The 23,660-nt window shown below is 47.1% G+C and overlaps 1 protein-coding gene across 8 annotated transcripts in view; it reads left to right on the top strand.

Moving 5' to 3' along the window:
* LOC147111436 (dedicator of cytokinesis protein 9-like) overlaps window positions 1–23,660 on the top strand; it is a 499,826-nt gene that overhangs the window by 229,169 nt on the left and 246,997 nt on the right. For all 8 annotated transcript variants that reach the window (XM_085998427.1, XM_085998430.1, XM_085998428.1 and 5 more), the window contains exon 2: window positions 2,577–2,693. In XM_085998427.1, the coding sequence (XP_085854553.1) occupies window positions 2,577–2,693 (117 nt within the window). The remainder of the gene's footprint in view (window positions 1–2,576; window positions 2,694–23,660) is intronic.

Below are 23,660 nucleotides of genomic sequence, written 5' to 3' on the forward strand. Positions count from 1 at the left end.
TCACAACATTCAAGAAGCATTTGGATGAGCACTTGAAATGCCATTGCATACAAGGCTATGGACCAAATGCTGGAAAATGGGATTAGACTGGACAGGGATGGATGGGCGGCGCAGACACGATGGGCCGAAGGGCCTCTTTCTGTGCTGTAAAACTCTATGACTCTATGATACCTGTTTATACACTATGAATAGAACTGCGTTTATGTGCTCAACCATAAATGTATTTTGATGCTTTGGCAACATAAGATGTAACTTATGCCAATAAAGCGATTTGAATTGTGAATTGTGAATGGTGTGTGGGGGTGTGTGTGTGGGGGGGTGTGTGTGGGGGGCGGTGTGGGGGGGTGTGTGTGGGGGGGTGTGTGTGTGGGGGTGTGTGTGTGGGGGTGTGTGTGTGGGGGTGTGGTGTGTGTGTGTGTGTGTGTGTGGTTTTAGCAGCTCAATGTGTAAGTCTGGCTTAACAGTTGCCAATGTGTGACTGAATGGAAATGAACTTAAATAGTAAACTAACTGTAAATATGTATTTAAAAAAAAAAAATCTTTGGAGGGTGATTGGTCGAAAATGTTGTCAAACTAAGGCAATGGTTTAGGAACAGTAGTTTTGAAACCCAAGGTTGTTCGTCCTTTTTTTCAGCAATACCCGATTTGCTAAGTTCAAAATAAACTCAATGATTGAGTTTCGCAGGACTAAAGCACGACTTTATTTTCACATTTGACGCTATGTTTAGCCAGCAAGCATCGCACATTAATGGAGCTGTCCACTTTCTTTGCTCATGTCCCGGAGGCCAATATTTATCCCTTAATCAACATCACTAAAACAAAACAGATTATCCGGTCATTATCACATTGTTGTTTGTGGGAGCTTGCTGTGTGCAAATTGGCTGCTGCGTTTCCTACATTACAACAGTGACTACACTCCAAAAAGCACTTCATTGGCTGTAAACTTGAGGTCATCCAAAACTCAGCTGCCCGTGTCCTAACTCGCACCAAGTCCCGCTCGCCCATCACCCCTGTGCTCGCTGACCTACATTGGTTCCCGGTTAAGCAAGGCCTCGATTTCAAAATTCTCATCCTTGTTTTCAAATCCCTCCATGGCCTCGCCCCTTCCTATCCCTGTAATCTCCTTCAGCCCCACAACCACCCCCCCCCCCCCCGCCGAGATATCTGCACTTCTCTAATTCTGCCATCTCGAGGATCACTGATTATAATCGCTCAACCTGTGGTGACCGTGCCTTCTGTTGCCTGGGCCCTAAGCTCTGGAATTCCCTCCCTAAACCTCTTTGCCACTCTCTGCTCCTTTAAGACGCGTCTTAAATATTGCCTCTTTGACCAAGCTTTTGGTCACCTGTCCTAATATCTCCTTATGTGGCTCAGTGTCAAATTGTGTTTGATAACGCTCCTGTGAAGCACCTTGGGGCTTTTTACTACATTAAAGGTGCTATATAAATGCACATTGTTGTTGTATTAATAACTGTGTGGGCAGACTATTGGTGATAGAACAACAAATGTTGGGGATTCCGTCACCAATGGTGGGAGGGTATGCTGTGAGGAGGATGTCCTGAAACTCCAGTACGATTTGGACAGGTTGGGTGATTGGGCAGAAAAATGGCAAATGCACTATAATGTGGATAAATGTGAGATTATCCACTTTGGTGGCAAAAACAGAAAGGCAGATTATTATTTGAATGGCAATAGATTGGGAGAAGGGGAAGTGCAAAGAGACCTGGGTGTTATTGTGCACCAGTCGCTGAAGGTAAGCATGCAGGTGCAGCAGGCGGTTGAGAAGGCAAATGGTATGTTGGCCTTCGTAGCGAGAGGGTTCGAGTACAAGAACAAGGATGTCTTGCTGCAGTTGTACAGGGCCTTGGTGAGACTGCACCTTGAGTATTGTGTGCAGTTTTGGTCACCTTACCTGAGGAAGGACGTTCTTGCCATGGAGGGAGTGCAGCGAAGATTCACCAGGCTGATACCTGGGATGGCAGGAATGACATACGAGGAGAGATTGTGTCAATTGGGCTTATACTCACTGGAGTTTAGAAGATTGAGAGGGGATCTCATCGAAACCTATAAAATTCTGTCAGGTCTGGACAGACTAGATGCAGAAAGGATGTTTCTGATGGCCGAGGAGTCCAGAACCAGGGGTCATAGTCTAAGGATAAGGGGTAAGCCATTTAGGACTGAAATGAGGAGGAATTTCTTCACCCAGAGAGTGGTGAACCTGTGGAATTCTCTGCCACAGAGGGCGGTGGAGGCCAGTTCATTAAATATATTCAAGAAAGAGTTGGATATATTTCTTGAGGCTAAAGGGATCAAGGGATATGGGGAGAAGGCAGGGACAGGGTACTGAGTTTGGATGATCAGCCATGATCTCATTGAATGGCGGAGCAGGCTCGAAGGGCCGAATGGCCTACTCCTGCTCCTATCTTCTATGTTTCTATGCCCCATGAAGGATTGTAGCTTCTAAGTGTTGACTGATAATTGAAAACAGTAGTTTGGATATTAAGTACTCGACATTTTCACAATATGAGAACAGTAAAATCTCTTCGACTCAAATTGTCTTTGTGTTTTCTTTGTAGGCTAAGCCAAAGGACATTGAACCAATAGACTATGAGAATGTCTTATTACAGAAGAAAGCACAGATTATCAGTGATCCTTTACGGGACATGCTGCTTTTTCCGAATGACGATTTCCAGGTGAGTAATGTCATGGCGGACTATAATATTAGATTAAGAATGTTTCAAGTTTTTTTTTCCACACTTGTTTGAAAAGAGCCTTCAGTTCTGGGCCCCGCATCTCAGGAAGGCTGTGGCCTTGGATGGGGTGCAGCGCAGGTCTACCAGAAAAATACCAGGTCTGAAAGGCTAAGGGGTGTTTGAGATGATTTAAAGGAGCTGAAAGGGTAGATAGAGAGAAACTATTTCCTCTGGTGGGGGGAGGTGGTGGAGTCCAGAACAAGGGGGCATAACCTTAAAATTAGAGCTAGGTCATTCAGGGGTGATGTTAGGAACATAAGAACATAAGAAATAGGAGCAGGAGTCGGCCATTTGGCCCCTCGAGCCTGCTCCGCCATTTAATGAGATCATGGCTGATCTGATCTTGGGCTCAGCTCCATTTCCCTGCCCGCTCCCCACAAGCACTTCTTCACACAAAGGGCAGTGGAAATCTGGAAAACATTCCCCCCCCCCCCGCCGCCCCCCCCACCCCCCCCCCCCCCCCCAAAAGAAAAGCTGCTGAGGCTGGGGATGAAATAGAAAATTTCAAAATGGAGATTGATAGATTTTTGTTAGACACGTGTATTAAGGGTTACGGAACCACGGCGGATAGATGGAGTTAAGATGCAGATCAGCAGTGATCTAATTGAATGACAAGAACCGGCTCGAGGGGCTGAATGGCCTCCTCCTGTTCTTTTGTTTAGGAACCACTGTGGCCCAATTACAACGAAGTCAAGCTTAAGAACATAAGAAATAGGAGCAGGAGTAGGCCATACGGCCCTTCGAGCTGGCTCCGCCATTCAATCAGATCATGGCTGATCTTCTACCTCAAATCCACTTTCCTGCCCGATCCCCATATCCCTTGATTCCCTTAATATTCCAAAATCTATCGATCTAAACCTTGAATATACTCACTGACTGAGCATCCACAGTCCTCTGGGGTAGAGAATTCCAAAGATTCACCACCCTCTTGAGTGAAGAAATTTCTCCTCATTTCAGTCCTAAATGGTCGACCCCATTATCCTGAGACTGTGCCCCCCTAGTTCTAGACTCCCCAGCCAAGGGAAACAACCTCTCAGCATCTACCTTGTCAAACCCTCTCAGAATTTTATATGTTTCAATGATATCACCTCTCATTCTTCTATACTCCTGAGAAGTGGCAAGTTGGCTCAGAGGCAGGAAACAAAGGGTAATGGTCGAAGGGTGTTTTTGTGACTGGAAGGCTGGTTCCAGTGGGGTTCCGCAGGGCTCAGTACTGGGCCCTTTGCTTTTTGTGGTATATAGCAATGATTTGGACTTGAATGTAGGAAGTATGATTACGAAGTTTGCAGATGATACAAAAATTGGCCGTGTGGTTGATAATGTAGAAGAAAGCTGGGCAGAACAGTGGCAACTGGAATTCAATCCAGAGAAGTGTGAGGTAATGCATTTGGGGAGGGCTAACAAGGCAAGGGAATACACAATAAATGGTAGGACACTTGAGAAGTGAAGAGGATCAGAGGGACCTCGGAGTGCATGTCCACAGATCCCTGAAGGTATCAGACAGGTAGATAAGGTGGTTAAGAAGGTATACGGGATACTTGTCTTTATTGGCCGAGGCACAGAATGTAAGAGCAGGGGGTTATGCTTGAACTGTATAAAACACTAAATAACAGAAAACGCTGGAAAAACTCAGCAGGCCAGGCAACATCCGTGGAAAGAGAAACAGAGTTAACGTTTCAGGTCGAAACTCTTCTTCAGAACTTCGACCTGAAACGTTGACTCTATTTCTCTCTCCACGGATGTTGCCTGGCCTGCTGAGTTTTTCCAGCGTTTTCTGTTGTTATTTCGGATTTCCAGCATCCGCAGTATTTTGCTATCGTATAAAACACTAGCTAGGCCGCAGCTAGAGTACTGTGTGCAGTTCTGGTCACCACATTACAGGAAGGACGTGATTGCACTAGAGAGGGTACAGAGGAGATTTACGAGGATGTTGTCTGGGCTGGGGAATTTTAGCTATGATGAAAGATTGGATGGGCTGGGATTGTTTTCTTTGGAACAGAGGTGGCTGAGGGGAGACCTAATTGAGGTGTATAAAATTATGAGGGGCCTAGATAGAGTGGATAGGAAGGACCTATTTCTCTTAGCAGAGGAGTCGATAACCAGGGGGCATAGATTTAAAGTAATTGGCAGGAGGTTTAGAGGGGATTTGAGGAGAATTTTTTTCACCCAGAGGGTGGTGGGGGCCTGGAACTCACTGCCTGAAAGGGTGGTAGAGGCAGAAACCCTCATCGTATTTAAAAAGTACTTGGATATGCTCTTGAAGTGCCGGAACCTACAGGGCTACGGACCAAGTGCTGGAAAGTGGGATTAGGCTGGGTAGTTCTTTGTCGGCCGGCGCGGACACAATGGGCCGAATGGCCTCCTTCTGTGCTGTAAATTTCTATGATTCTATGAATAGGTCCTCTCATCCCAGGAATCAGTCTAGTGACCCTTTTGAGGCACCCCCTCTAAGTCAAGTTTATCTGTCCTTGGAGATCAAAACTGTGCACAGTACTCCAGGTGTGGTCTCACCAAAGCCCTATATAATTGCAGCAAGGATGCCTTACTCTTGTCCTGAACTCTCTTAAATAACCATTTAAATTCAAAAAGCTGAGAGAGACTGAAAAATTACAATCTCGCACTCTTACTGAATTGGGATTGGTTTATGATGATCAGTAAATGGTTCGTTGTTATTTTTTTCCAGCAGTAATGATTTGTAGAAGACCAAATGGTCACAGCATACACGATCGCTCCTTGAAGAACATGTCAGAGAGTTATCACAGCTCTGGGTTACAGCGTATTTATCAAGTTAATTATTTCCTTTTGGATAGTAAAAGGCTTGCAGACTTGATTTAGTAGAAGGAAAAATTTAGTGGAGTTGATGTGGCAAAGTTCTTGGGATCAAATAAAACAATTAGTTGCCGCGCTAGGAAATCCTTTTTCAGCCAGTTTCCAGTGATGAGTGCGTCTCTGTCCTCCTGCTCGTGGAAATGTAGTCGTGTCGAAATTTCCTGTTTCACAAGGTATATTTTGCTATCGAGCCCGGGTGTGGGTCAGAGGTTATCCGTAAGGTTGCAAACCATTGCTGAAGGATGTCTGTTTACCTTGTTCTCGTTACAAATCCATGATGGATGGCGTTCCGAGGTCTGTTTGTTATTAGATTGATTCATTAGGTTCACTAGATTGATTCCCGGGATGAGAGGGCTGTCCTATGAGGAGAGATTGTGTAGAATGGGCCGATACTCGCTGGAGTTTAGAAGAATGAGAGGTGATCTCATTGAAATATACAGCATTCTGAGGGTGATTGACAGGGTAGATGCTGAGAGGTTGTTTCCCCCTGGCTGGAGAGTCTAGAACTAGGGGTCACAGTCTCAGGATAAGGGGTCGGCCATTTAAGACTGAGATGAGGAGGAATTTCTTCACTCAGAGGGCTGTGAATCTTTGGAATTCTCTGCCCCAGAGGGCTGTGAATGCTGAGTCTATGGGGGGAAAATTCAGTTGCTTTGCACCTCCTGTTAACACCCTAAAGGCGCTAACGGGGCGCAAAGCAACTAGTGCCCGGGCACGGCGATGTTTGCGCCGCTCGTGAAATTGACCAGACATTTTGCGGCGGTGCTAAACACTACCGCCATGATCTCCTGCACCCGCAGATCGTGACGTCAGTCGAGTGTGCAACGCCCCGCTAGCACCCCGGACCGGATATTGAGTGGCGCCCCCTGCCTTACCGCCTGCCGCTAGCAACGACAGGTTGAGGGGAGCGTTTTGCAGTCAGGAAGGGACTGGGGGAGCGCTATTTAAAGGCGACCGCTTCCTGCCAATTTTTGTCGGCGACATTTTTGCACCACGCATTCTGAGAGAGAGAGAGACTTCTGGAGAGGTTCAACGTTGTGTGAAGGAGTTTTGAGAACTGAGCAGCACTTTGCAGGTTCATTTTGATTTGACCTTCCTTGTATCGATTTAGAAGAGACTGTGGGGGCTGCACTCTGAGCTCTTTCCCTGGGCCTCTCCATTGTTCTTTCCAGCAGATTTGATGTACAGGTCTCTCCAGGCTGAGATTCAAGGCTGCAATGAGCAGGGTGTGGATGGAGAGCAAGATCGACCCTCCCCTTTAAGAACTGGCTGGCGCCAGTGTGTCTGTGTTCCATTGCTGACTGAGCTTGGGTTTGTTTTCCTTGGAGCAGAGGAGGCTGAGGGGGGACATGTTTGAGGTGTACAAAATTATGAGGGGCATAGATAGGATGGATGCTGAGGAGCTTTTTCCCTTAGTAGAGGGGTCAATAACTAGGGGGCATAGATTCAAGGTAAAGGGCGGGAGGTTTAGAGGGGATTTGAGAAAGAACTTTTTCACCCAGAGGGTGGTTGGAGTCTGGAACTCACTGCCTGAAAGGGTTGTGGAGGCAGAAACCCTCACAACATTTAAGAAGCATTTGGATGTGCACTTGAAATGCCATAGCATACAAGGCTACGGGCCAAATGCTGGAATATGGGATTAGATTAGACAGGGCTTGATGGCCGGCGCGGACACGATGGGCCGAAGGGCCTCTATCCATGCTGTATTACTCTATGACTCTATGACATCACATGAGCTTCACCAGCGCTCTGAGGTAGCGCCTCGCTCCTCGGCGTTAGCGCTTTAAGAGATGTGTAGCGCCTGATTTAGCGCTCCAATCACCTCCAGGGGCGATAGAAGCCAAGTTTGCAGTCGGAGGCAATAATTAGCACCAGGCGCTAAACTTTGCGCCCGGCCAATAATTGTGCCCCAAACGGGGTGGTACTGAATTTCTCCCCCCTTTGAGTATATTCAAGGCTGAGAGAGATAGATTTTTGAATATTAAGGGAATCAAGGGATATGGGGATAGTGCAGGAAAGTGGAGTTGAGGTCGATGATCAGCCATGATCTTATTGAATGGCGGAGCTGGCTCGAGTGGCCGAATGGCCGACTCCTGCTCCTATTTCTTATGTTCTTGTGTCATGAGTGGATTTTCACTTCCCCATCTGTTCTGTACGGCCGGTATTGCAGGGCTTTCAGTATTAAATGTTATTTGCAAGAAGTAACTGAGCACTCTGAAGAAAGGGTTACTTTCATGGTTTGTTTTCCTGAAATCTTGAGGCAATTGAAGTCTGTTTGTGGCAAGGAGTTGGAACGGGGACAAGAAACTGTTGTTGCTGGCTTCGGTCTGTCCTGCATCTGCATACTTTTAATTTAGGCTTTTGGAAGAGAGGTTGTGCTTTGGAGGACACCGTGCATGCTAAGCCCCCCACCGTGCTGCTGATGTTTGCCGGCGGAAGCTCAACACCTGTCCAACGCACGCACTTTGGTGGGTGTCAGCCGCGGCTCAGTTGGCCGCGCTCGCTCCTCTGACCCAGAAGGTTGTTCTGACAGCGAAGTTAAACCGTAAGATCCCACGGCCGCTATTTCGAAGAAGAGCAGGGGGAGTTCTCCCCGGTGTTTTGGATGATACTTATCCCTCAGCCAACATCACTAAAAAACAGATTATCTGGTCATTATCACCTTGCTGTTTGTGGGAGCTTGCTGTGCGCTAATTGGCTGCTGTGTTTCCCACATTACAACAGTGACTACACTTCAAAACAAGTACTTCATTGGCTGTAAAGAGCTTTTGGGAGGTCCTGAGGTCCTGAAAGGCGCTATAGAAATGCAAGTCCTGTCATTTAATCTGATGGCTCGTTGCCATAAATGACCAGCATATTCTCGCTAAACATTGATACAGTAAACTCTTTATCCGGCACCTACGGGACTGGGATGGTGCCGGTTGATGAAAAACTCTGGCTAGCGGAGAGGTAGGCAATTTTTAACACACACAAAAATAAAAACCACTGACTAACTCGGCCACCGTCCGCGGGAGACTCGGACTCGGTAAAACGAGCGCTGGATGGATTCTGCAAGATTACCGGTTATGTATTTTGCCAGTTATTGAAGTATTCCGGATGATTAAGTGACGTTTAAACAAGAGCTTACTGTAATTAGCTTCCCCTTGTCAGACGCAAGGTTAGTAGACACGAGAGGAAATTGTACAAGTTTTGTGTTTACACGTGCCCCCGCAAAAATGCTGAAATTTCACCTGGGAGTTGGAGCAGCTTGAGAAGGTTCAAGGACGACAAAGCTTTGCATCCTTCCTTCACATCAAGGAGCCGCAGTATCCTGACAGGATTTCTCTTTTTAGTTGTAGAATTGTTGCTGTTACAATAGAAACCTGTACAGTTATACTTCCCATATAATTCTGAGGGAGAGCATATGAAAAAAACAAAGAAGGCCGCGCCCAATTCTGGCCCGACTTTCTACTAGCTCGGAGAGTTGCAGCTGCACACTGCTGAACATTCTCTTGTTTACCCTGGTCCTGTTTGCTGGATTTGCGCGGAAGATGGCTTTTTCTGCCTTTGCTATAACTGTGTCTAAGCGCCGAGCAGAATGACCGCACCAGTCGCTAGCGCCACTGCACTTTTTAAAAAGAAAATACACACAAGAGTCCACATCCTCAGGCCATCCCAAAGCACATCACAGGCAGTGAATTACTCCTGAATTGTCGTCACTGTTGGGCTACGGGGCCTGCGGCTAGCATCGCAGCTGAAAGATGGCGCCTCTGACAATGCAGCGCGCAAGTGGTGGGGGTGAGATGAAGTAAATAGAGTGGGAGGAGGCGCGTGTGGAGAACAAACACCGTCAGGGACCTGTTGCAAAAGAGTGAGAGGGGATCTCATTGAAACTTATAAAATTCTAACAGGACTAGACAGACTAGATGCAGGAAGGATGTTCCCAATGGCGGGGGAGTCCAGAACCAGGGGTCACAGTCTAAGGATAAGGGGTAAGCCATTTAGGACAGAGATGAGGGGGAATTTCTTCACCCAGAGAGTGGTGAACCTGTGGAATTCTCTACCACAGAAGGCAGTTGAGGCCAATTAATTAAATATATTCAAGAAGGAATTAGATATATTTCTTAAGGCTAAAGGGATCAAGGGATATGGGGAGAAGGCAGGGACAGGGTACTGAATTTGGATGCTCAGCCATGATCTCATTGAATGGCGGAGCAGGCTCGAGGGGCCGAGTGGCCGACTCCTGCTCCTATTTTCTATGTTGTGCCGAATGGTCTGTTACTGTGCTGTAAATCTTATGTAACGGTATATAAAAAATGACGGTGAAGATCACGTGCAAAGCACAAGGTTTAAAGGTTGTTCTGATGGGCGAATGTTTGGAACTATTGTATCCCAGGGGTAAGTGCTGGGTCCAGTTTTTTGAGAGGGATAATTTGGACTTGGGCACGGGAACATTACCTTGAGGTGTGAGGGTTTGGCGAACAGCAAGGAGGATCGCAAAAAGACTTCAGCAGGCCGGAGACAGGTTGGTGGACTGTGCGGCTAGCTGAGGCAGAGGCCATTGCATCTTTTGAGAGGAGTCGATGAACATTTGAAGCAGGGGAAGATACAGGGTGATGGGAGACTCCAGGGCAGTGGGATTAATTTTTGAGTTGCTGCAGCAAAGAGTCGGTAAGTAACGATGGGCTGAATAGCCCCCTTCAGTGCTGGAGACTTCCATGGGACGTCCACCATTTCTTTTCTCTGGTCTGAAATATCATATTGTCATGTCATTACATTCCGGCTCAAACTATCTTAGTTGTAAGGACACGTATTTACTGTAAAGAAAGACTTGCATTTCTATAGCACCTTTCACAACCTCAGGACGTCCCAAAGTGCTTTACAGCCAATGAAGTACTTTTTGAAGTGTAGTCACCGTTGTAATGTCTCAAATGTGGCAGCCAAATTGCGCACAGCAAGCTCCCACAAAAAACAGTGTGATGATGACCAGATAAGTGATGTTGGTTGAGGGATAAATATTGGCCAGGACACCGGGGCTATCTCCCCTGCTCTTTCTTCAAAACAGTGCCGTGGGATCTTTTACGTCCACCCGAGAGGGCAGACGGGGCCTCGGTTTAACGCCTCATTCGAAAGACGGCACCTCTGACAGTGTGGTGCTCCCACAGTACTGCCCCTCCGACAGTGCGGCGCTCCCTCAGTACCGCCCCTCCGACAGTGCGGCGCTCCCTCAGCACTGCACCTCCGACAGTGCAGCACTCCCTCAGCACTGCCCCTCCGACAGTGCAGCACTCCCTCAGCACTGCACCTCCGACAGTGCAGCACTCCCTCAGCACTGCCCCTCCGACAGTGTGGCGCTCCCTCAGTACCGCCCCTCCGACAGTGCGGCGCTCCCTCAGCACTGCCCCATCCGACAGTGCGGCGCTCCCTCAGCACTGCCCCTCCGACAGTGCAGCACTCCCTCAGTACTGCCCCTCCGACAGTGCGGCGCTCCCTCCGTACTGCCCCTCCGACAGTGCGGCGCTCCCTCCGTACTGCCCCTCCGACAGTGCGGCGCTCCCTCAGTACTGCCCCTCCGACAGTGCGGCGCTCCCTCAGTACTGCCCCTCCGACAGTGCGGCGCTCCCTCCGTACTGCCCCTCCGACAGTGCGGCGCTCCCTCCGTACTGCCCCTCCGACAGTGCGGTGCTCCCCCAGTACTGCCCCTCCGACAGTGCGGCGCTCCCTCAGTACTGCACTAGGAGTGTCAGCCTAGATTTTTGTGCTCACGTCTCTGGAGTGGGACTTGAACCCACAACCTTTTGACTCAGGCAAGAGTGCTGCCCACCGAGCCATGGCTGGCAGAAGAGGTGAGTAAGTGATGGTATAAATATTTAGAACACAATAATGATAAAATCAGTCCAGAAGTGATTAAAGGACTCTTTTTGCAATGCATTTCTTATAGTCTGATAACCTGCAAGACTTTTGGATGAAAGAATTTTGTAGACTTTTTATTCATATTAGCCACTCCCTCAATACAACGACAAAGGGACCTTTTTAAAAATACAGCTATTTTTAACTCCTATCTACAAAATCGGCTAAAGTCAAGAAACATGTTGTACAGATTTTTTGCCATTTGGCAAAGTTTGAAAACTCTGCTTTCATCAATTGTGATCGGACTTTGTGATTAAAAAAATTATTAAATGAAAATCACACTGGTGATTTGTTCCCTGGCATATTTATGAATTTATTTTGATCTTCCAAATATTTGTATTTTTTTCTCCTCCTTTTGTGAGAAGTGATGCATTTTGGAAAGTAGGAAGAGGAGAGGCAATATAAACAAAATGGTACGCTTTAAAAGGGATGCGGGAATGGAGAGCTCTGCGGGTGTACGTACAGAAATCGTTGAAGGTGGCAGGGCAAGTTGATATGGCTGTTTAAAAAAAAACATCTGGGATCCTTGGCTTTATCGATAGAGCCATAGAATACAAAAGCCAGGAAGTTATGTTAAACCTTTCATAAATCACTGGTTCGGCCCCAGCTGGAGTATTGTGTCCAATTCTGGGCACCACACTTTAGGAAGGATGTCAAGGCCTTGGAGAGGGTGCAGAGGAGATTTACTGGAATGGTACCAGGGATGAGGGACTTCAGTTACCTGGAGAAGCTGGGGTTGTTCTCCTCGGAGCAGAGAAGGTTAAGGGGAGATTTAATAGAGGTGTTAAAAAATCATGAGGGGTTTTGATAGAGTAAATAAGGAGAAACTGTTTCCAGTGGCAGGAGGGTCGGTAACCAGAGGACACAGATTTAAAGTATAGTAAACTCTTGTTTACACAGCACTTTAATCATCCGGAATACTTTAATAACCGGCAAAATAGATACATCTCAATACAAAACAACACCTCAATAACCGGTAATCTTGCCGATTCCACCATACATTTAACGGAACATTCTGTAGGCGACTTCCCAATTATACAGTACATTTCTTGATTTTTAATTTTTGTTTGTGTTAAAAATTGCCTTGGTAGGTCTACCTCTCGTGTTATCCAGAATTTTCCATCAACGGGCACCATCCTGGTCCCATAGGCGTCGGATAAGAAAGAGTTTACTGTAATTGGCTAAACAAAAACCAGGGCGGGAAATGAGGAGAAATTTTTTTTACGCAGCGAGTTGTTGTGATCTGGAACGCGCTGCCTGAAAGGGCGGTGGAAGCAGATTCAGTAATAACTTTCAAAAGGGAATTGGATAAATACTTGCAGGGGAGAAAATTTACAAGGCTCTGGGGAAAGAGCAGGGGGCAGTGGGACTAATTGGAGAGCTCTTTCAAAGAGCCGGCACAGGCACGATGGGCCGAATGGCCGCCTGCTGTGCTGTCGGATTCTATGGTAAGTCGGCCCAGTATGATGCACATTTTATTTTGTCTTGCAGTGGTCCTGCTTCACGTAAAATTTTCAGTGTAACCGAAGCCAAGCCGTGTGAGCCTTGGTTTGGGATTTGGGTGTAAAGGTCACCTCTACCCTTTGGGTTTCCTGCTGGTTGCTGTATAACTGGAACTGGTGCAAGGCCAACATTTTTGAACTTCAAAGTTATTAAAAACTTCCTGGGACAGTCAGCTCTTCACAGATACTGAAGTTTCACTGGTGCCCTGGTGTGTTCTTGAATGTCCCACTTTCCCCAATTTTGATGAGACAGAGAATGGACTTGGGATGGAGTTCTATGTCGGGAATGTATCTTTGTTTTATATCTGTTGAACGAGTCGAGTTGGTGCAATATTAACTTGCGTTAGTGAGGCTCAGTGGTTCAGAGTTCTGATATTTTAACAGTCACTCTCAAAGCTCCAAGTGCAGAAAATCTTTTATTAAAAAAGACAAGCACACAAATTTAATACTTCTTCTGTGCTGAAGAGTTTGTGTAAACTCTTTTCTTCCTCTCCTTTCTCCTCTCGCATACCTCCTCTCTGCTCTCTCCCCTCACTATTCCTCTTTTTCCTCATTACATCTCACTTTTTCTCTTTCATTTTCTCTTTCTTTCTTCCTTTTTCTTTCTCTTTCTTCCTTTCTTCTGTCTCTTTGTCTCTCCCTCTCTTTGTCTCTCTTTGTCTCATAGAAGATAGGAGCAGGAGTGGGCCATTCGGCCCCTCGAGCCTGCTCCGCCATTCAATGAGATCATGGCTGATCATCCAAACTCAGTACCCTGTCCCTGCCTTCTCCCCATATCCCTTGATCCTTTTAGCCTTAAGAAATATATCCAACTCCTTCTTGAATATATTTAATGAATTGGCCTCCGCCGCCCTCTGTGGCAGAGAATTCCACAGGTTCACCACTCTCTGGGTGAAGAAATTCCTCCTCATCTCTGTCCTAAATGGTTTACCCCTTATCCTGAGACTGTGACCCCTGGTTCTGGACTCCCCGACCATCGGGAACATCCTTCCTGCATCTAGTCTGTCTAGTCCTGTCAGAATTTTATAGGTTTCGATGAGATCCCCTCTCAATCTTCTAAACTCCAGTGAGTATAAGCCCAATCGACCCAATCTCTCCTCATACGTCATTCCTGCCATCCCAGGTATCAGCCTGGTGAATCTTCGCTGCACTCCTTCCATGGCAAGAACGTCCTTCCTCAGATAAGGTGACCAAAACTGCACACAATACACTCTCTCTCTCTCTCTCTCTCTCTCTCTCTCTCTTTGTCTCTCTCTCTTTGTCTCTCTCTCTTCGTCTCTCTCTCTTTGTCTCTCTCTCTTTGTCTCTCTCTTTGTCTCTCTCTTTGTCTCTCTCTTTGTCTCTCTCTTTGTCTCTCTTTGTCTGTCTCTGTCTCTCTCTCGCTGTCTCTCTCTCGCTGTCTCTCTCTGCCAATTCCAATTCCAATTCCAATTCAAATGCTTTATTGGCATGAAAGTTTACAGAGAACCATATTGCCAAAGCTTACATAGCAAAAAGGTACAGTTTTCCAACATTCTGTAGGTGTCAATCGATTTGACATTTGTTGGGTACATACAATATTACTTTTAAACAATATTAATTTTAAACAGTCTTTGTACTTCATTTGGTACGTTCAATATTAATTTTAAACAGTCTTAATTTTAAACAGTCCTCAGGTTGTGACATGTTGTTACATATTTGGCCCCAAGGTATGGTCTGTCTCCTTCTCCCAGGACTAATCTCAATTTTGACAGGTCATCCAATTCCTTGAAATCTGGGGTTGTTTGGCTTAGCTTGTTGAATAATATGTTTCTTGATGTGTTGAATTTTTCGCATTTTAGGAGGAAATGCATTTCTGTTTCAACCTCGCCGGCCAGACATTGATCGCATATTCTATTCTCTCTAGGCTGCCAGGATTTCTTGTATCTGCCTTTTTCAATTTCCAGTTGGTGGTCGCTTAGTCTGTACCTGGTGAGGGTCTGTCTCTGTTTTGTGTCTCTGATGGTCGTGAGGTAGTCTGCCAGTTTATATTCTCTTTTTAGGGCCCGGTAACATTCTAATCTGCTTTGGCTTTCGGTTATTTTGTTCCAATGTTCCAGGTAGGTTTCTTTGCATTGTTTAATGATTTGGTTCACTCGGATTGGTGTTTGGACGGCTGTGTTGGTCTGGGGCTGGTCAGGGTCCGGCTGAGTACTTAGTTTCAGTAGCAGCTGACTCAGGGGACTCTTTTCTGGGTTTAGCTCTTGGGTCTGAAAGGCTTTGAAATGAAGGGTGCCTGGGGAGCTAGATTTGAGGTGATTTAGGAAGTTTAGTGCTCGTTTTTGGATGTTTATTATCAGTGGGTATCTGCCTAGTTCGGCTCTGCATGCATTTGTTGGCGTTTTTCTTTGGGTGCGAAGGATGCTTCGGCAGAATTCTGCATGTAGGGCTTCTATTGTGTGTTTTTCCCATTTAGTGTAGCTTTGGTGATTTAGCGGGCCCCATACTTCACTACCGTACAGTGCAATGGGCAGGATTATGCTGTCAAATATTTTGAGCCAGATTTTGATTGGGATTTGGATGTTGTAGAATTTTCTTTTTATTGCATATAGGGCTCTTCGGGCTTTTTCTTTTAGTGCATTCACTGCTATGCTGAAGCTCCCTGATGCTGTAATAGTTAGACCAAGGTAGGTGTAGCTCATAGTGTGTCCTATAGTGGTATCACTGAGGGTAAACTGGTATTTGTTTTCCTGACATCTGGGCCTTTTTTGAAAAATCATGATGTTGGTTTTTTTTAGATTTACTGTTAGAGCCCAATTTTGGCAGTATTTGTCGAGTAGGTCTAGTTGTTGCTGTAATCCCTGTTCTGTGGGAGACAGCAGAACCAGGTCGTCCGCATAGAACAGGGATTTCACTTCTCCATCCAGGAGACGGAGACCTGGTGACTCGCTTTGCTCCAGCATGTCTGCTAATTCATTTATGTATATGTTGAACAGGGTCGGGCTCAAATTGCAGCCCTGCCGGACGCCTCTTCTCTGGGTGAAGAAATCGGTGCGTTTGTCTCCAATTTTGTCTCTCTCTCTCTGTCTCTCTCTCTCTCTGTCTCTCTCTTTTTCTCTCTCTGTGAATTCTCTCGCTCTCATTTCCCCGCCGCCCCCCCCACCCAGATACTGAAGGAACCATTGTGTATTTCCAGTATTTTCTGTCACATTCAGTAAAATAACAGGGGGGTGAGTTAAAGGTATGATTTACTGAGCTGAGCGTGTTCTGTCTGTCAGGATTTTTTCTGTTTGTTTAGGAAGGGTAACAAGAGCAGATGCTTTTTAATCAGATAATTGTGACTTTATACTGCGGACGTGACAGATTAAAGAAAAAACACACTTTCCCCGAGGCAGAAATGCTTTCCTGAAAATGTTACTAAAATATAAAAGGAAAAGCAAGTCGCCCTCCGCCAAGTTCAGAATGTGTATTTGGCACTTGTTGAAATGAAGCAGAATCTGTTTTAAATTCACTCTGTACAACTCGGTCATCCGGCTGGCTAACTCTCCAACAGGAGGCGACGCCTGCTCGATGTTGGCATTGTTTGAGTGATCCGAGTGTTTGAAAGTGCAAATGCCAATCCAACATTTGGCGTCCCTGACTTTGGTCTGTATCCAAGCGACCTTTAGTTTGGATGTTGAAAGAAATACCAAGCCCGAGAGTTGGCGGAAGACTGGGGCAAATTAGAATTGCCTGAACCCAGATTTTTTCCGTCTGACTGGGATCCAGCTAATCAGTTAGATCAACAACTTGCATTTGTATAGCACCTTTAATGTTCCGAAGCGCTTCACCGGAGCGATCATCAAACAAAGTTTGACACCGAGCCACATAAGGAGGTATCGGGGCAGATGTCCAAAAGCTTGGTCAAAGAGGCCGGTTGGATCGTAATACTCTCCCAGGTGAACTCGCCAGGTGCCATGCACTGTCTGCTTGACCTACATTGGCTCCTGGTCTGGCAACGCCTCGATTTTAAAATTCTCGTCCTTGGTTTTTCAAATCCCTCCGTGGCCTTGCCCCCCCCATCTCCCTATCTCTGTGACCTCCTCCAGCTTAAAGGAGGAGAGGCGGAGAGGTTTAGGGAGGGAATTCCAGAGCTTAGGGCCCGGGCAGCTGAAGGCACGGCCGCCAGTGGTGGAGCGATTAAAATCGGGGATGCTCAAGTGGCCAGAATTGGAGGAGTGCAGAGATCTCGGAGGGTTGTAGGAGTGCAGAGATCTCGGAGGGTTGTAGGAGTGCAGAGATCTCGGAGGGTTGTAGGAGTGCAGAGATCTCGGAGGGTTGTAGGAGTGCAGAGATCTCGGAGGGTTGTAGGGCTGGAGGAGATTACAGAGGCCACGGAGGGATTTGAAAAACAAGGACGAGAATTTTAAAATTGAGGCGTTGCCAGACCAGGAGCCAATGTAGGCCAAGCAGACAGTGCATGGCACCTGGCGAGCTCACCTGGGAGAGTATTGCGAGCCTGCCCTCACCAGATGTGCATAATTAGTACCTTCCCGGCTGGCACTCTGCAGCGGGGAAACCGGTCTTGATTTATTTTTCTCCCCTCTTCCTTGTCCGAGGGCACTGCGGGGGGGCGGGGGGGTGGTGCCTGTCTAGCTGCTGATCTGGTTAGAGATCAGCCAGCTCCGCGCAGACCAAAAGCTGACTGCACCCGGTCCGTGTGGCTCTGCACTACACCAGGCCACACGTTCACCCTCTGAAACAAGAAAGTCGTATTTAATGCTCAACATCCTATCCAAGATGCAATTCTTTGGCATTTCTGGTTTAATTAAATGGGTGCCAAAGGTTGGAATGCTTTGGCAGACAGTAATGGTCTGGCACGTACCCAAGTGTACATGCAATCATTTTCTTCTAAGACAGATGCAACTAAGCGTTGGCATCAGCTCAATAGCCGTCTAAGTCCACAATTAGCTGCAAATTGGATCCGTTCTGAGGCTGCTTCAGGGATGAAACAAAATAATCCACTCTGTCCAGTAATGTAAATCATTGCTGCAATTACTACATGTGATTTGGTGTCGGCCATGGCTCAGTGAGTGGGCAGCACACTTGCCTCTGATTCCCAGTGTTGTGGGTTTGAGGCCCACTCCAGAGACTTGAACATAAACGTTGCAGTGCTGAGGGAGCGCCGCACTGTCGGAGGGGCAGTACTGAGGGAGCGCCGCACTGTCGGAGGGGCAGTACTGAGGGAGCGCCGCACTGTCGGAGGGGCAGTACTGAGGGAGCGCCGCACTGTCGGAGGGGCAGTACTGAGGGAGCGCCGCACTGTCGGAGGGGCAGTACTGAGGGAGCGCCGCACTGTCGGAGGGGCAGTACTGAGGGAGCGCCGCACTGTCGGAGGGGCAGTACTGAGGGAGCGCCGCACTGTCGGAGGGGCAGTACTGAGGGAGCGCCGCACTGTCGGAGGGGCAGTACTGAGGGAGCGCTGCACTGTCGGAGGCGCAGTACTGAGGGAGCGCTGCACTGTCGGAAGGTCAGTACTGAGGGAGCGCCGCACTGTCAGAGGGTCAGTACTGAGGGAGTGCCGCACTGTCGGAGGGGCAGTACTGAGGGAGCGCCGCACTGTTGGAGGGGCAGTACTGAGGGAGCGCTGCACTGTCGGAGGGGCAGTACTGAGGGAGCGCTGCACTGTCGGAGGGGCTGTACTGAGGGAGCGCTGCACTGTCGGAGGGGCAGTACTGAGGCAGCGCTGCACTGTCGATGGGACAGTACTGAGGGAGCGCCGCACTGTCGATGGGGCAGTACTGAGGGAGCGCCGCACTGTCGGAGGGGCAGTACTGAGGGAGCGCCGCACTATCGGAGGGGCAGTACTGAGGGAGCGCTGCACTGTCGGAGGGGCAGTACTGAGGGAGCGCTGCACTGTTGGAGGGGCAGTACTGAGGGAGCGCTGCACTGTCGGAGGGGCAGTACTGAGGGAGCGCTGCACTGTCGGAGGTGCCGTCTTTTAGATGAGACGATTAAACCGAGACCCCGTCTTCCCCCTCAAGTGGACGTAAAAGATCCCATGGCCACTATTTCGAAGATGAGCAGGGGAGTTCTCCCCGGTGTCCTGGGGCAAATATTTATCCCTCAATCAACATCACTAAAACAGATGATCTGATCATCATCGCATTGCTGTTTGTGGGAGCTTGCTGTGCGCAAATTGGCTGCCGCGTTTCCTACATTACAACAGTTCAAAAAGTACTTCAATGCTTTGGGACGTCCTGAGCTCGTGAAAGGTGCTTTCTTCCAGTGGCCCCAACATCTTAAGAAGATGGTGTATAGCTTGAAAGAAAAAACCTCCTTTATTAAAAATTCAGCTGAAATCCAGAGTTGGATTCACATGTGGTAATTGTAGCAATAATTCACTTTATTGTAATTTAATTTAATTGTCATTTTTACAAGCCAACGCTGTTGTGAAATGTAGAAAACGGTAATTTCGGTATTCATTGTTGTATCCAATTCTACAAACGTTAATTTTATTCTTGCCTGTAGAATTCAGGAAGCTCTGCAGTAAAATTCCTTGCTTAGGTTGAAAGATGTTCTTCAGACTTTAGAAACCCTTCACATTCAGCTGTGAATTGGAGCAGTCCTGCCGCCCCTTACTGCTCTCACGTTGGTTGTTACAGCTGCAGCTTTGAAGTCGACCCTTGCATTCCCGCAGTCGCTAGACACGGGGAAATGTTCTGTGAACAGCCACGTCTGTTTGGTCAAGTGCCAGTTTAGCGCTCGGCTCTTAACACGACAAGTGAAGGTTTTGAGCACGACCACCGTGCTTGTTAATTGTATTCAGGCGGTGGGTGTTAGCTGGGGACTCTCTCTCTCGCTCTCGCTTGTGTTCGTACGTATGGGAGGAGGCTTGGGAAGTGGGGCAAGCTTATCTTGAGGGGTGCCCGGTATGTAATGCGTGTGTGTCTCTGTAAGTAAAGGCTTGTAAGTGACTGAAGACTAGGCTCTCGTATTCCATCCTTCCCCGTCTGGCTATCCGACTTTCACAATGTTACCTGGTCAAACGGAAGGTGCTGCCTCACACTCGAGCTGCCAACTCTGATTGGACGTATTCCTGGAGGGCTTATCATAGGATTCCATCGGATACACGGCACAGAAACAGGCCATTCGGCCCAACCAGTCCATGCCGGTGTTTATGCTCCACTCGAGCCTCCTCCCGTCTTTCCTCATCTAACTCTATCAGCGCAACCCTCTATTCCCTTCTCCCTCATATGCTTGTCCAGCCTCCCCTTAAATGCATCGATACTATTCGCTTCAACCACTCCCTGTGGTAGCGAGTTCCACATTCTCACCACTCTCTGGGTAAAGAAGTTTCTTCTGAATTCTCTATTGGATTTCTTGGTGACTATCTTATATTGATGGCCTTGAGTTTTGCTCTTCCCCACAAGTGGAAACATTCTCTCTGTATCCACTCTATCAAAACCTTTCATAATTTTAAAGACCTCTATTAGGCCACCCTCAGCCTTTTTTCAAGAGAAAAGAGACCCAGCCTGTTCATCCTTTCCTGATATGTATACCCTCGCATTTCTGGTATCATCCTTGTAAATCTTCTCTGCACCCTCTCCAGTGCCTCCATATCCTTTTTATAATATGGCGACCAGAACTGTACGCAGTACTCCAAGTGTGGTCTAACCAAGGTTCGATACAGGTTTAGCATAACTTCACTACTTTTCAATTCTATCCCTCTAGAAATAAACCCTCTTTTTAAGGCCTTGTTAACCTGTGTCGCAACTTTTCGTGATTTGTGTATTTGTACTCCGAGATCCCTTTGATCCTCTGCCCCACCTAGACTCGTGACCTCTCTATTCTTCCTACCAAAATGTAATACCTCACATTTATCTGTGTTGAACTTCATTTGCCAATTATTTGCTCATTCTGCCAGTTTATTAATGTCCTCCTGTAATTTGTTGCAGTCCTCCTCAGTATTGACTATCCCTCCAATTTAGTGTCATCCGCAAATTTAGAAATTGCTCATGACCGCCTTCCTCCAAATGTCCCGCCCCCCCCCCACACTCCCACCATTGTTCGCCCGACATGTCCGTCCTCGCGGCGCCCAACCGTCCCACGCCAATCAGAAAGCGTGCAAGGAAAATGTAAAAATATGAATTGCTCCGATGATTTTTCTCCCAGGTGTTGCTGGCAGCAGCGTCCTGGGGCTCCAGGGCAATCCTGCAGGGTTGGCAAACCGACCTCACATAACGAGGACGTCTTGGGGGTGGAGGTGTTCGATTTTATGCACCTGTCCAGAACCAACCATACATAGGAACAGGTGGAGGCCATTGTGCCCCTCGAGCCTGTTCCGCCATTCAATGAGATCACGGCTGATCTGTGACCTAACTCCATATACCCGCTGACGTAATAAAACTCACTACGCACTTGGTTTGAGCATAAAGCAAGGCTTTAATCAACTTGTTTCAGAACATGGAGGTCGAGTTGTACTTCACTAGTTCCTGTCTTACAAAATGTCCCTGGCAAGCTGGGGCCGACGCCCGAGTATTTATACTCCTTGGACGGCGCCACCAGCTGGCCGTCCAGCGTTATTTCACGAGTAGTTTCTTTATGATGATGAGATTTATAACATTCGCCTTTGCCCCATATCCCTTAATACCTTTGGTTAAAGAAAATCTATCAATCTCCGATTTAAAATTAACAATTGATCGAGCATCAATTGCCGTTTGCGGAAGAAAGTTCCAAACTTCTACCACCCTTTGTGTGTAGAAGTGTTTCCTAACTTCACTCCTGGAAGGTCTGGCTCTAATATTTAGACTATGCCTCCTAGTCCCAGATTCCCGAACCAGCGGAAATAGTTTCTCTCTGTCTATCCAAAGATGTGTGGGTTAGGTTGATTGGCCATGATAAAAATTGGCCTTTAGTGTTAGGGGGGATTAAAATACGTGGGGTTACGGGGATAGGGCTTGGGTGGGATGGCTGTCGGTGTAGGGACCGGGTGCTAGGGTTTGGATGATCAGCCATGATCTCGTTGAATGGCGGAGCAGGCTCGAAGGGCTCCTATCTTCTATGTTTCTATGTTTCTATCCTATCTGTTCCCCTTAATATCTTGAAAACTTCGATCAGGTCACCCCTTAACCTTCTAAATTCCAGGGAATACAACCCTGATTTATGTAATCTCTCCTCGTAACTTAACCCTTGAAATCCGGGTATCTTTCTGGTAAAAGTAAGAAGTGAAAATTCTTTGGTGCAGCTGTAACCCTTGCACTTGCAGTGGGGGAACCGCTTATGAGACCATGAACTGATTCAAAAACTGCACTGATTGTTTCTAAAGTGAAGAACCTAACTATGGCTAGTGTCTGCCAAGCAGAGATTAGAAATAATGGTGACTGAATCTTGGCGATCTTGGATGGTTTTAACCTGTTTTCATGAAACATAGAAACATAGAAGATAGGAGCAGGAGTAGGCCATTCGGCCCCTCGAGCCTGTTCTGCCATTTAATGAGATCATGGCTGATCATACAAACTCAGTACCCTGTCCCTGCCTTCTCCCCATACCCCTTGATCCCTTTAGCCTTAAGAAATATATTTAACTCCTTCTTGAATATATTTAATGAATTGGCCTCAACTGTCTTCTGTGGTGGAGAATTCCACAGGTTCACCACTCTCTGGGTGAAGAAATTCCTCCTCATCTCAGTCTTAAATGGCTTACCCGTTATCCTTAGACTGTGACCCCTGGTTCTGGACTCCCCGCCATCGGGAACATCCTTCCTGCATCTAGTCTGTCCAGTCCTGATAGAATTTTATAAGTTTCAATGAGATTCCCTCTCAATCGACTCAATCTCTCTTCATACGTCATTCCTGCCATCCCAGGTATCAGTCTGGTGAGGGCCCGAAATACAAATTAAACACAAAAAAAACTGCAAATGGTTGAGATCTGAAACGAACACAGAAAATGGTGGAAACACTCCGAAGGGTCAAACAGTCAGAATCAGTGGAGAGAGACTGAGTTAACGTTTCAGGTCGATAATGACCGATTGCGTGCTCCACGTTTTCTGTTTTTATCTGAGATACAAGCAACAACTTGCATTTATATAGCGCCTTTAATGTAGTAAACATAGGAGCAGGAGGAGGCCATTGAGCCCCTGGGGTCTATTCCGCCATTCATTGAGATCCTGGCTGATCTGCGACCTAACTCCATCTATCCGCCGTCAGCCCGTATCCCTCAAAACCTTTGGTTAACAGAAATCGATCAATCTCAGATTTAAAATTAACAATTGATCGAGCATCAATTGCCATTTGCGGAAGAGAGTTCGAAACTTCTACCACCCTTTGTGTGTAGAAGTGTTTCCTAACTTCACTCCTGAAAGGCCTGGCTCTAATCTTTTGATTGTGTCCCCATTACTACTTGTGGATCCAACTTTTGGGACCCAAAATGTCCCAAGACCCTTCACAGGAGCGATTATCAAACAAAAGTTGACACCGAGCCACACGAGATATTAGGACAGGTGACCAAAAGCTTGGTCAAAGAGGTTAGGTTTTAAGGAGCGTCTTAAAGGAGGAGAGCGAGGTAGAGAGACGGAGAGGTTTAGGGAGGGAATTCCAGAGCTTAGGGCCCGAGGCAACAGAAGGCACGGCCACCAATGGTAGAGCGATGGAAATATCACTTGTGTAAACTCCATTGCTGACATTAAGTATGAAATACTTGTTATAAATCTGATCATCGTCAAGAAACTACTCATGAAATAACGCTGGAC

The sequence above is a fragment of the Somniosus microcephalus genome, chromosome 10, assembly GCF_052327205.1.
Source record: "Somniosus microcephalus isolate GS21.2 chromosome 10, FLI_Smic_1.0, whole genome shotgun sequence".
Lineage (NCBI taxonomy): Eukaryota > Metazoa > Chordata > Chondrichthyes > Squaliformes > Somniosidae > Somniosus > Somniosus microcephalus.